The following is a 13,571-nucleotide window of genomic DNA, read 5'->3' on the forward strand; positions in this document are numbered from 1 at the left end:
ATAATAAAAATATAATAAAAATAAAAATAATACATTTAATAATAAATTTTAATAACTAAAAAAGTAAAAGAGAAGATGAATGAATTGAAACATGATAAAGTTACTCAAATTAAACAAATGTTAATTGCTATACCAAATGGAGATGTTCTTTATAGTGGACACTATGAAGAATTATTTTCTGTAACAACATTAGAATTAATGATGGTTAAATTAAATAAACTTAAATGGAAACTTAATGCTAATCCAACTATTTCAAAAGAAATTAAAAATCAAGTAAATTCTATGGTTAAAACTGGATTTGAAAATATTCTTTGGGGTGATTCTACTTCACAATATATTAATGATGAATTAAAATTATTAGAATCATCAGATTCACCTTGTAATTGTATTTATGAAGAACAAACTTCTATTCCTCTTTATAATCAACTCTTTCATGCAACTCCTGAACAATTAGAACGAATTTATGATATTATTATTCATTCAAATTTAAATATTAATGAAACAAAAATTCAAAATAATAAAGATGAAATGGATATCGAATTTACTATTAATGACCTTTCTAAACAATGTCTTTTAGACATTCAACAAATTTTAAATGAATTATTTTAAAAATTAAATATTCCAAGGTTTTCCGGTCAACAGTTCTATAACTTTTGACTGTAATTACTTGTTCATTCTATGATCCTAATAGGTGTTATATAATCTAATTATATAACAAGGAAAGAATCAATGTACATTTAAATTTAAAATATTTGATTTTCTTTATTTTCTTTTTTATTTTTTTTAAATTATGGTTTAGGGTTTTTTAAATACCAAAAATTTTAAATACCAAAAATATTAAATAAAAAATAAAAAAAAAAAATCGAAAAGGGTAAACTCTGATATATTCAAAATTCGAGAAAATTCTTTTTCAATAAAAAAATTTAAAAAAAGATAATAAAAGAATATTCTACTTAGGACAAATAAACTAGTTTTGTTTTAGAAATTTACTATTTCTTTTTTAAATTGGACCTTCTTCTATTATTTATACAACTCTTTCATCTTAAAAGTTCAAGTCATGAATACTAAAGTCGTTCAACCTGAACCTCAAGAACCTAAACAAGAATCAAGTGATCCTTCTACTTCTGAAGAAACTATTTTAGATCAGCCTGTTCAATTAAAATCATTTACTACTGAAACTCAACAACTACTTGAACATCCTAAAAAAGATGTTTGGTATAAAGATGTTAATGTTTATAAATTATTGTTTTTATTAATTGTTAATCTCTTATTCTTCCTTTGTGAATTAATTACAGGTATTGTTATTCATTCATTAGCTCTTCTTGCTGATGCTTTTCATATGTTAAGTGATCTTTTATCACAAGTAATTGGTCTTGGTGCTATTTTATTAGCAAAAAAGAAAGCTTCTAAACGTTTAACTTATGGTTTTGTTCGTGCTGAAGTTGTTGGTGCTCTTATAAATGGTGTCTTTTTATTATCTGTTGCTTTCTTTATTATTATTGAAGCTATTCAAAGATTTATTGATATTGAAGAAATTACTCAACCAAAAATTATGCTTATTGTTGCTGCTATTGGTTTATTCATTAATCTTGCTGCTATGTTATTATTCCATGACCATCATGGACATTCTCATGGACATTCTCATGGACACTCACATGGACATTCACATAAACATTCTCATGAAGGGTATCAAAGACATGAAAGTCATGAAGAAGAAATGAAAGAAAATGATGTAAAAGAAGTTGCTATTGATACTGAAACCAAAAAAGAAGATAAAAAGAAAAAAGAACATCATCACCATCAAAATTTAAATATGAAAGGAGTTTTCTTACATGTTATGGGAGATGCTTTAGGAAGTATTGTTGCAGTTGCAGTTGCTCTTTGTGTTTGGTTCATTGATGGAGATTGGAAATATTATCTTGATCCATCATTATCAGTAATTGTTGCATGTGTTATTATATGTTCAGGAACACCATTAGTATATTCTTGTGTTAAAATTTTAATGCAACGAGTTCCACAAAATGTTTCAATAAAAAAATTAAAAAGAGATATTTTAGCTGTTAATGGTGTTGATTCAATTCATGAATTTCATTTATGGCAGTTAGCCAATGAAACAAATATTGCTACAATCCATTTATTCTTAAATGAAGATGATCGTTGTCGTGTTATGGAAATTGTTCAAGACGTTAAAAATGTATTCCATAAATATGGAGTTCATTCAACAACTATTCAAACAGAATTAGGTGTTATTGGAGAAGAAAATGGACATGATTCTGTTGGAGTTTCAAGAAGATGTTTGATTGGTTGTCCAAGTGATGAATGTAAAAATGATGTTTGTTGTAAACAACCATTAATTGAACAGAAATAATACAAATTCTTATTTTTTTTTTTTATTCTAAAAATTTTAATTAAAAAAAAACTTAAAAACAAAAAAAAAATATAATAAAAAAACAGTCAATGGAAGGAGTTTTGGCTGTTAGTGATGGATATGATTTATATACAAATGATGTTGGAAGTGTTAGAGGAAATCTTGAACCTAAAATTATTTCATTTGTAAAGAATTTTAGTAAACATAAAAATAATGTTTTTGATTATAGAGAACAATTACAAAGAAATATTAGAATGGGAAAATATTTCTTAGAAATTGATATTATGGATCTTCAAAATTTTGATGAAAGTTTAAAAGAAGCATTATTTAAACATGCATCAGAATTTATATCAATTGTTTGTTTAAATAATAATTAGTTAATAACCAATATTAATATATAGTTTGAAAATGTTCTTTCAGTTCAAGTACTTTCAATGAGAGGTTGGGAAAAAAAAGAAGATTATATAGAAAGTGATACTGGTGGTCCAATGATGCAAGTTATTATTAAAGATACTCAAAGTAAAATGATTCAACCTCGTATGTTACAATCTTCTTTTCTTAGTAAAGTTATTAGAGTAAGTGGTATTATTGTTTCAATTAGTAGAGTTGAACCTAAAGTTACTAAAGCAATTTTAAGATGTAGAAGTTGTCAAAAAGAAATTGCAGTTATAGTCCCATCATGTTGTGGTATTATTAATTATCCTAAATCATGTGATGGAGTAAGTCCAGTAACTGGTAAAAAATGTCCTCCAGATCCTTATGATGTTGTTACTGAAAAATGTAAATTTGTTGATAGAATTGTATTAAAATTACAAGAAACACCAGAAAATGTTGCACCAGGTGAAGTTCCAAGAACAGTTACCGTTATTTTAGAACGATATCTTGTTGTTGGATTAACAGCTGGTCAAAGAATATGTATTGAAGGTATTTTTGGTGCATCTTTACAAAGAAAAGGAACCATTTCAACATCATATATTAGAGCAATTGGAATTGAAATAAGTGGTCAAGTTGTTTCTCAAGATGATCGAAGAATGAAAGAAGTTGCAAGAACAATAACTAAAGAAAAACTTATTAAATCAATTGCACCAGCTATTTGTGGGTATGATGATATTAAAGAAGCTGTTTTATGTCTTATGCTTGGTGGAAGTGGAAAAGCACTTCCAGATGGAACTCATTTAAGAGGAGATATTAATGTTTTATTAATGGGAGATCCTGGAACAGCAAAGTCTCAATTACTTAAATTTGTTCAAATGGCAACTCCAATTGGTGTTTATACTTCTGGTAAAGGTTCTTCTGCTGCTGGATTAACTGCAGCTGTTAATAAAGATTCTTCTACTGGAGAATTTTATCTTGAAGGAGGAGCTCTTGTACTTGGAGATGGAGGTGTTGTTTGTATTGATGAATTTGATAAAATGAATGAAGTTGATCGTGTTGCTATTCATGAAGCAATGGAACAACAAACAATTTCTATTGCAAAAGCAGGTATTACAGCTGTTTTAAATGCACGATCTGCTGTTTTAGCTGCAGCAAATCCATCATTTGGAAGGTTTAATGAGAGAGCATCATTTGGTGATAATGTCAATTTAAAAACTACGATTTTGTCAAGATTTGATATGATTTTTATGATTAGAGATAAACATGACGCAAAAAGAGATAAAGAAATTGTTAAACATATTATGGATATTCATCGTCAAGACGTAAAAGTTGATAACTTAAGTACAGACATTTTAAAGGAATATATTGCTTATTGTAAAGCATATTGTATTCCTCGTCTTACAGAAAATGCTTCAAATAAATTATCGAATTATTTTGTTTCAATTAGACAAAAAGTAAGAGAAAATAAACTTGAAAACGATAATGATGAAGGTATTCCAATAACTGTAAGACAACTTGAAGCTATTATTCGTATTAGTGAAGCATTAGCAAAAATGACTATGAGTGATATTGCTGATGAAAATCATGTAGATGAAGCTATAAGATTATTTGAATTATCAACAATGAATTCTGCTGTTAGACAAAAAGAAAAACATAAAAAACGAAGAGATGATAAGTAATTCAATGTCTTTATTATTTTATTACTTCTCTTCATTAATTATTCATAAATAAATTTATATATTTATTGATATTTATTATGATAATTTCAATTTTAAAACCATACATTAATGAACATTAACAAAAATGTTAATAACCAAATATAATAACTAACATTAATATATATTTTGATATTCTTGTTTTGTGAGGTTAACTAACAAATTGTTTCTCTTTTTTAATTATCAATTCTTTTCTCTAAAAAGTCTCAAATATTCATTGTGAGAATATATTCTTCAACTTTAATATTATCTTTTGTACTAACAAAAAAGTGTTTAATATTACCACTTATTTTTTTTTCCAAATCCATCAATAAATTGTGACTATACAGATATTTTATCTTTGAAATTCATTCAATTTCTAATAATAATTATATACAATATATTACAAATGATTTTTTTTTTCAATTACCTCATTAAATCTAGTTACTATTTGATCATATATAGATGTACTAATTTCATCATAACCTATAAAAATTCTTTAGAAAATCTCTGTAATACTATGATACTATATTTCTAAATCTTTCTTAACAAACTTCAAAAATAAAACTGTTTTATTTTCTTATTGTACATCTCATAAAATCTATTAACAATCTAATATCCCATAATTTTATCTTATACTTTTATTCTTTACTTTCATTAAAATACTAATTATTGATATATATTATAATTTAAGTATATTTTTACAAAGTTTTTGTATTAATTCAGTCTTTTCATCTTTAGATTCTTCAATAAAGAGAGATGAATTATAATTCATTTTATTTTTTATTTTAATCAATTATATTCAATTTCATTGATTTAAACTTCCTCATGAATAAAATCTTATTTAAACTTAAAAACCTTTTAGTCTGTCTCTAATTAATACATCTAAATAAACAAAACATTTCAAAAAATAATCTGAATAATTAAAAAAAGACTTATTCCTTAGTTATTTGATTAGAATGATTTTTACGAAGTTCTTCCCATTTCTTTCTTAACTCTTCAATAGAAATAGGTGCAGATTCAGCTCTAATGAGTTTTTTACGTTCATATATAGTTGGTTTTTCACTTACAATAGAAGCAGCGAGAGAAACAGCTTTAGGAGTTTTAAAATATTTTTCAAAAGTAGAACTTAATGATAAACCAGTGTCTGAAGAAGTTGTTTTTTTTGTTCTTTTTCTCATAGGAATTCTCTTCTTTCCAGTAGGACTAACTGTTGGGTGTTCAACAACTTGTTTTGAATAAACTACAGATGTTTCTGTTTCATTATTTATTTCTTCTGTAGAAGTAGAAGGAAGTAAAGATGGAGTATTGATTATATGATTTACCTTTTCATATTCTGAGATTTTATCAGCAAGATGAGATATATCAAGATCATCTTCTTTTTCATCATCAGAATCATAAGTATCATATACATAATAAAGGAAATCATCCCATAAATTACTAACTTCTTTAACAAGTAATTGAAGACTTAATTTAAACCCATCAACAAGTATTGGTTTATAATCACTAATAAGGTCTGAACCATTATATGTTCTTACATTAATTCCAGTATCAGAAATAAGCATTCCAGCACCTTTATTTCTATCAGAATAATTAGGAGCACTAAAAATAGTAAAAGCTAAAGGAGAATCAAGATCAATATCTCCAAAATTATGTAATTCAATTCCATTAGAAACACATTGATGCCCTCTTATAATAGCTCTAACTTGTGTATTTTCAATAAACTTAGACATAGCAGCATATCCATAAATAAAAGAACAATTTCTTGGACTATTAGGAAGAAAACCAATAGTTTCCCATTTCCATTTTATATTTGGATTTTCAGCGAAGAAAGAATCACTTGTAGGATCAGACCATAATAAATCACAAAATAATCCACTATGAGGAGGTTCAGTAAATCTATCAATATATCTAATATCATCTAATACATTTAATTTAGGTGAAATACCACCATGACATAATAAGAAAGAACCTAAAGAACATTTAAATAAAGCGGCTAATGGAATTGTATTAAAAAACTCACAAAATAAATCATATATAAAAGTATTATATTTCCAAATTGTTTCTGTTTTAAAACCAAATTTTTCTGTCATAGAACGAGATTCATGATTACCACGAAGTAAAATAACACCATTTGGATTATTTACTTTCATACAAAGTAATGTAATAAGAATTTCACATGAATATTCTCCACGATCAACATAATCACCTAAAAAAACAGTTGTATATTGATATTTATCCCATTCATTATCAGATAACTCAGATAAAAAATCAAAATATTGTCCATGAAAATCACCAAAAACAAGAGCAGCATTTTCTATTTCAATTAAATTAGGTTCTGCTCTTGTTAATTCTGAAACTTCTTTAATAAGAGAAATTAAACAATTTTGTTCAATAATTCCACCTTTCATAAAATGATCTCTAAGAACATTCAAATCATATTTACCATTAAATCGAGGAATAATTAATTTTGATTGAAGAATAGTCATTACACTCAATAAAACATTTTTAAGTTCTTTGAAAACAATATGAATTTCATTCTTTTTTTTTCTTCTTTTCTTTTACTTCCATCAAAAAAAAAATTATTTTATTTTTTCTTTTAGTTTTTTTATTATAAAATAAATTATTTCTTTTAGTATTTTTGGTTAATAAAATTTCTGTTTTTATTATTATTTGAAATTCTGAATGGAACACCTTATTAGTGAAGAAACAAAAGTTACTGTTCAAGCAATTCAAGATATTTCTGGTCTTGGATTTCTTGATAAAAGTAAAGGAACAAATATTCCAAGTTTAACTGAATTAACACAAACTCAACACAATATTGAATCTCAAATTTCAACTTCAAATTCACAAAATGATTTATCTCTTAATGATTCATCTATTCCTGAAGGAAGAAAATTTCAAATACCTTTATGGTTAGCTATTACTTTACAAAACTATGGTTATGTTAGAATTATTGTTAATGAAGAATTTAATAAAGAATATTCCCGTCAATTTATTAAAAAAGCAACTGATGTATTTGAAGTAAATCCTTCTTCTATTAATTTTAGTAAATTCCCTTTTTATTTTGAAGTTGGTGGAAATATTGCACAAGAAATTGGTGATGTTGAATTAGCTAAATCTATTCGTAACATGATGTTAATTCGTTTACGTCGTATTTATGATGAAGCTTGTAATTCATCAGAACAAACAAATAAATTTGTTAGAACTTTAACTCATTCAGAAAAAGAATTATATCAAGAAATTATTGACGTTAATGCTCAATCAAAAAAAGTTAAAACAATGGAACTTGACCATGTTCAAATGTCTTCATTTCATGATATTATTCATAAATAATTGTAAAAATCATAATTTTAACTTTTCCTTTCTTTTTCTTTTTTTCTTCTTCTTCTTTGTATAAACTTAAAAATTATTGAACTTATATTTCCTGTATAATGGAAATTACTTTTGTTCAAGGTAATAATTGGCCAAAAGCTGATGTAATTCAATGGTGTGATCCTTATGTTATAATGAAGTATACAGAAGAAGGTTCCCCAAAGGTTTTTAAAACTTCAGTTCAAAAGAATACTTCTGAACCTAAATGGGACCAATCAATAGAAGTAAAAGAATTGTCAGGAGAATTAGTTTTTGAATGTTGGGATTGGGATAGAATGAATTCTGATGACTTACTTGGAACAGTAAAAATACCAATTCCTGATTTTCAAGAACCAGAAAAGACAGTAACGCTTGTTGTTGTTCTTGATGAGTCTTATAAGAAGAAGAGAAAAAATAATAATATGGAAACTACTATTACTATCACATTTAAACATTCTAATGTAAAAACTCCTACTAAAGTTAATAGTTTACAAGAAACTCTTAAACAAGAAGAAGAAAAGAAAAGAGTTTATTTAAAGGATTATATCCCAGTATTAAAAATTTTTACTGGTAAAACTGATTTTTCTTTACTTTTCTCTTCAGATATCTTCTCAATAGATCCAGAAGTATTACATACTAAGATTTATGGTAAAAGAAATTTAATGTTACTTATTATTACTGAAAATGGATGTTCATTTGGTTCATTTAATGAACAACCAATATTAGGTGATGCTGAAGGTAATGATGATATATCAAAAGATGATAACGGATGCATTTTTTCTATTGTTGGACCAATGTCTGATCCAACTCGATTTAATGTAAAAAATCCTAATGCCACGTCATTATGTCTATTTAATGGAAAGTCACAATCTCAAGATGTGATTATTGGAGTAAATGGTGCTTTTTATATTAAAAAAGATAAATCAGTTTATGAACTTCCTTCTATTGGTGATTATTATGATATTGGTGGAAGTCATTCAGTACTTTTAGGTCAATTTTATCCAATAACATTTCCTATTTCAAAGTTCCTTGTGCTTCAATGGAATTAAAAAGTTATTATGACAAACCCATTTTCAACTTTGTTTTAAATAACTTTATTTTTTTTTCCTTTCTTCTAATAACATTTATCTTTTTGTTTTTTTTAGAGTCGTAGTATTAAAAACCCTTCCAACTAAAGTTGAGACTAAAAATAGAAGAGTTTTTTATCTTCCTATTTATTAATATCAATGTTATTTTTTTTTGTTTTTTCGTATTTATTTCTGAAAAGAAATATTGTTTTTTTTTAATAGTTCAAGTTATTTGAGAATTTAAGTTAGAAATTCAAAAAATGCACAAATAATTCAAGTTAAAACATCCAAAATACACTCTTTCTATATTATTTAAACACATTACAACGTATGAGATAAATAAGTAAAAAGGGAAAAGACATAAGTCTATCAGTAAAGACTTCATGACTGTTTTAACAACTAATTATTAAAAAAACTTTTTTTTTAATAAAAAAGATGTTTCTATTGACTAAAAATATAACTCGACAAAATTAATAGTAATTTTAAATAATTATTATAACTCCATTAACAAATAATATAGGATTAAGTGTAAAAAAGATTTAAACAGAAGTATAATTCAATCATTTAATACACTTTATTATATAATCAAATAAATAGAAGAAATTAATTAAAAAAACATGTAAATATAAATATTGAAGATTCTGTATAATAAATCAAATTTATATAACAAAAAGATTCTAGGAGGATAATTGAGACTAAGTCAAATAACCAAATTCAAAATGATGATTTTAATCAATAAATGAATAAGATACTTAAAAATTAGATGTTGTGTATGAAAAGAATTACTTTTCAATAAAATTGACATGTTTGTAAAAGAAAACGTCAAGGTTAGAGGAGTGTTGAGAAAGAACCTTTTAATAAACTTTTGTAACTATTAAATTAGTAACAGAATAAATATATCAAAAAAGAAAATAATTTTGTAAATAAACGAGTAACTAGTAACTCTATTTCAGTTTCTTAAGTGTACCTAAGTTCAACTAGGACTTTGTCATTTTTTTTGAAAAAAAAGATGATAGGACTAAAAATAGATTTAAACAACAACGTTTTTTTTTTAAACTATGAAAGAGTGAAAATATTTTGGATAATTTGACTAATAAAGAAGAATTACTCACAAATTGACTCGGCTTTTTTGGTTCATATAAATAATTTTGTCTCTCAATAAAATGAAAATAAAACTGCGATTCTTTTTATTAACAACCACTTAATTAAGAATGTTGCTTAAAATGATACTATTTAAAGTTCTTAAAGAATATCTTGAAAAATAGAATGAACGTTGTTGTCACGAGAAAGAAGTATAGAAGGTGCAATAAAAGTATAAAACTTTCTCGCCAAGAAGCTTTACAACTTCAGGTTGATTTTGAATGTGTGTTACTTGCTTTATTGTCTTCTCACTATGAATTTGTTATGACAAAGCCTCAGAAAAAGACTAAAACATCATTTCAATTTATGAAAGTGAAAGAAGCAATTTCATGTGATCCTAAAGAAGACTTTTTTGTCTTTAATGTTCAAAAATTTATTAAGACAAGAGCTTCAGAAATGGTTAGTTCAGAAATTAGAAATGGAATAAGTTACTTAACAGCACAAAGAAGAGTTCAAGACTTAAAACATATTGAAACTATTCATTTATTTGAAGATATGTTAGGAGAAGATTATATCTTTGAAATTGGATTTGAAGACCGTGATGGGATTCATGGTTCAATTCATATTTATTTTCATGATCAATTACTCTATACAACTAACCAAATCAAAAAAATTGGTCAATCAATTTATTTGTACATTAATTCAAAATTACCTTCACCAGACAGAATTATTCGTTTAAACGAACTTTCACCATTTCTTTCATTGTAAATCAAATTTTTTTTGTTTGATAAATCATATTTGTTCTTTTTTTATATTTTTCTTTTTATAGAATAACATCCAATATCATTTTGTAACGAATCTATAACCATTAAAGTTTTTTTCAAACAAAATAAAACTGTGTATTCTTCTAACACCCACAAAATTATATTTTTTATTCTCTCTAAATATTTTTCTTGGTAGTTTCTTCAGTCTAGACATTTGAATTTATTATCTTTTAGTCATGGTTATTAACAAATAGTTATATTCAATAAACTAGAATTAGTTTAACCGTTTGTTGTATATTTAACTGCTTTTAGATTAGTAAAAATGAATTAGGAGCAGTGTTTTTCTAGATTAATTTAATACCATGACATTAAAAACAAGATCAAATCGTGTGAATGAAAAAAAATACTTGATATTTTCAAACGCTTCATCTTTTTATGCGTTTTGTTATTTTCTTTATTACTTTTTAGATTAATTGTAGAACAAATATGTTTTGTTTAATAGAGTTTTCTCATAAACAATGACTTACAATTCATGACTGTCATTAAATATACTACTTACCATTATCTAAATTCAATTATATATTACTTTAAGTTAGTCATGACTTGTTGTTCGGTTATTGGGTTACTAGCTATTTATTTACTTATTTATCTGTTTCAATAGTTTAATATTGATTATTTATAATTATTAAATTGGAGACATTTACTTTCTTTAGTCATTTTTATTGGTTAATACTTTTTAGTATTATATGTTAATATTAATAATATTCATAAAGAGATTTTTTATTGGGTTATTGAATTAAAACTTATCTTACCTATGACATACTTATTTTGTATTTTTCTCTTTATTATAAGGGAAAAATAGCAAAACATGAACAAAGTAGACAATTACACAAGAGAAGCTATTAATAATTCTTTTAGAATATTTCACGTTTTGTTCTATATTTATTAATATCAACTTGTAATCTTGTTTTATTTATAATTATTTTATTTGTTTTATTTTCTTAAAAAATATTTAATTGATTATAACTTTTGTTGTAATGTTTTTTATTTCTTCTTTACTTTCTGTTTTTATGAGTATCTTCAATTTTTCTTCTTTACTTCATTCTTTTAATTATTGCTTTTTTCATTTTTTATATTCTTATCCTTTCTTTTTGTATTAGTTTATAATTCTGTTTCTTTTCGTATTTCTTGCTATTTCTTTTCTTGGTTTATACCTACTTATTTTATTTCTCTTCTTTCTTACTTTATTCTTATGATTATCTTTTTTCTTATTTCATTATTTTATTCCTTCTTGTTTTTATTTTTTACATTTAACACGAATTTTGTGTTTTGTTGTCATATGTTATTCATTTCCTATTTCTTTTTATCTTTAATTCTTCAATTTTATTGTATTGTAGTTTTTCAATTCTATTAATATGAATAGATATAATTAATTATTATATTTTTATTCATTTTATCATTACATTTCAAATGATTATTGTTTATTTTATATTCACTATTTTATTATTTTTATTTTTATACTGTCATGTATCATTTCTATTTAAATTTATAAATAATAAGTATTTTTTTCAAGTTGTGTTTATTCAATATTAGTTTCATATCTATTTTATGACTATTATTGAATAATATGTATTTTGACATCAATTTCAGTCGATCTATTTCTTTATTTGTTAAGTTTTCATTCAAATATATATATTTCAAATTCAGTTATTATATTAATTGAATTAGCATAATACAGAGAAGTAAATAAAGAATTTAAAAGAGTTATAAATGAAAATATTAAAATAAATTTAAGTTATTTTTTGTAATTGTATGTTGAGGATGTATTTATGCCAATTTTCTTTTGTTTCTTATTTTTTCATTTTTGTGTTGTTATTCATTCAATACTTCAATTAGTATTTGTATTGTAATGATACTTTGATACATTTTATTATTAATAATATCATTATATAATAATAAAATAAAGAGAATAAAGTGAAATGAAGAGATGTAAGAGAATGGAATAAATCAAAGACATTTGTTCATCAAAAATTTGAACTATTGTATAATGAATCTTATTAATATCTCATCTATTCATTTTTCTTCTAAAATTTGTTCTGAATTATTAATGTTTCGTTTGGTAGATAATTAACATTTATTTAATTAGTTGCTATTGAATATCATAACAAATAATAAAAATTAAAATATAATTATAGAATATATTTTACATAATTTATCAATTATAAAGAAACATAAAAAATGAATATAAAATAATAGAAAATTTGAGGGACTATATTTTTGAAAGAAAAGAGCACGTATAACATAAAGTGTAACAGCATAAAAATGAATTTAAAAATGGAAAAGAAAATAAGGCAAATTGAAAGAGATAATAAAGAATATATTTTACATAATAAAAAGTGTATGAAAAAAAGAAGAAGAGAAATGTCATAGAATAAGAAAGGAAGAATAATAAATAGATGATATGAAAAATAAGAAAATATATAAATAAGAATGTTATACAAATGAAAATAAAATTTTTTTTTTTGAAGTTGAGTTTATTCTAAGACTAAAAAGTAGAGTTATTGTGTGCTTATTCAAGTTGTTAATTTTTCATGTTTGTAGTTAAAATAGTGAATATTGTAAAGAAATTAAAATGGAAAATGAATACAGTGTATATGAATGTGAAGAGTATAAAATAAAAAGTGTATATTAACAGATAGTGATGAATGATATAAACTTGATTTAAATAACAACCAATGTATTGAGGAAGTTTGTTCTAATTAAATAATTATAATAATTATAATAAACATAGACATAGTGATTATTTGACTAATCATATTAATTCTCTAATTGAGGACATATTAATGTAATATTTAATAGAATAAATTCA

At 24.1% G+C, this 13,571-nt stretch overlaps 7 protein-coding genes across 7 annotated transcripts; 6 read left to right on the forward strand and 1 right to left on the reverse strand.

Moving 5' to 3' along the window:
- Nucleotides 1-75: 75 nt before the first annotated feature.
- On the forward strand, nucleotides 76-609 carry ENU1_165660 (hypothetical protein; the record flags this gene model as incomplete). The annotated part of the gene is made up of 1 exon (XM_008860989.1): nucleotides 76-609. The coding sequence occupies one exon, from the start codon at nucleotides 76-78 to the stop codon at nucleotides 607-609; it is 534 nt and encodes a 177-aa protein (XP_008859211.1).
- A 448-nt stretch (nucleotides 610-1,057) lies between these two features.
- On the forward strand, nucleotides 1,058-2,368 carry ENU1_165670 (zinc transporter, putative; the record flags this gene model as incomplete). Its single annotated transcript, XM_008860990.1, has 1 exon — nucleotides 1,058-2,368. The coding sequence occupies one exon, from the start codon at nucleotides 1,058-1,060 to the stop codon at nucleotides 2,366-2,368; it is 1,311 nt and encodes a 436-aa protein (XP_008859212.1).
- An 89-nt stretch (nucleotides 2,369-2,457) lies between these two features.
- On the forward strand, nucleotides 2,458-4,422 carry ENU1_165680 (DNA replication licensing factor, putative; the record flags this gene model as incomplete). The annotated part of the gene is made up of 2 exons (XM_008860991.1): nucleotides 2,458-2,724; nucleotides 2,770-4,422. The coding sequence occupies 2 exons, from the start codon at nucleotides 2,458-2,460 to the stop codon at nucleotides 4,420-4,422; spliced, it is 1,920 nt and encodes a 639-aa protein (XP_008859213.1).
- Nucleotides 4,423-5,372: 950 nt separating this feature from the next.
- On the reverse strand, nucleotides 5,373-6,971 carry ENU1_165690 (calcineurin catalytic subunit A, putative; the record flags this gene model as incomplete). Its single annotated transcript, XM_008860992.1, has 1 exon — nucleotides 5,373-6,971. Exon 1 carries the CDS (start codon nucleotides 6,924-6,926, stop codon nucleotides 5,373-5,375), a length of 1,554 nt encoding a protein of 517 aa, XP_008859214.1. The 5' UTR covers nucleotides 6,927-6,971.
- Nucleotides 6,972-7,122: 151 nt separating this feature from the next.
- On the forward strand, nucleotides 7,123-7,773 carry ENU1_165700 (hypothetical protein; the record flags this gene model as incomplete). Its single annotated transcript, XM_008860993.1, has 1 exon — nucleotides 7,123-7,773. The coding sequence occupies one exon, from the start codon at nucleotides 7,123-7,125 to the stop codon at nucleotides 7,771-7,773; it is 651 nt and encodes a 216-aa protein (XP_008859215.1).
- Nucleotides 7,774-7,871: 98 nt separating this feature from the next.
- Nucleotides 7,872-8,840, forward strand: ENU1_165710 (hypothetical protein; the record flags this gene model as incomplete). The annotated part of the gene is made up of 1 exon (XM_008860994.1): nucleotides 7,872-8,840. One exon carries the CDS (start codon nucleotides 7,872-7,874, stop codon nucleotides 8,838-8,840), a length of 969 nt encoding a protein of 322 aa, XP_008859216.1.
- Nucleotides 8,841-10,262: 1,422 nt separating this feature from the next.
- On the forward strand, nucleotides 10,263-10,706 carry ENU1_165720 (hypothetical protein; the record flags this gene model as incomplete). Its single annotated transcript, XM_008860995.1, has 1 exon — nucleotides 10,263-10,706. The coding sequence occupies one exon, from the start codon at nucleotides 10,263-10,265 to the stop codon at nucleotides 10,704-10,706; it is 444 nt and encodes a 147-aa protein (XP_008859217.1).
- Nucleotides 10,707-13,571: the final 2,865 nt, after the last annotated feature.

Source organism: Entamoeba nuttalli, assembly GCF_000257125.1.
Source record: "Entamoeba nuttalli P19 unplaced genomic scaffold asmbl_7140, whole genome shotgun sequence".
Taxonomy (NCBI): Eukaryota; Evosea; order Mastigamoebida; family Endamoebidae; genus Entamoeba; species Entamoeba nuttalli.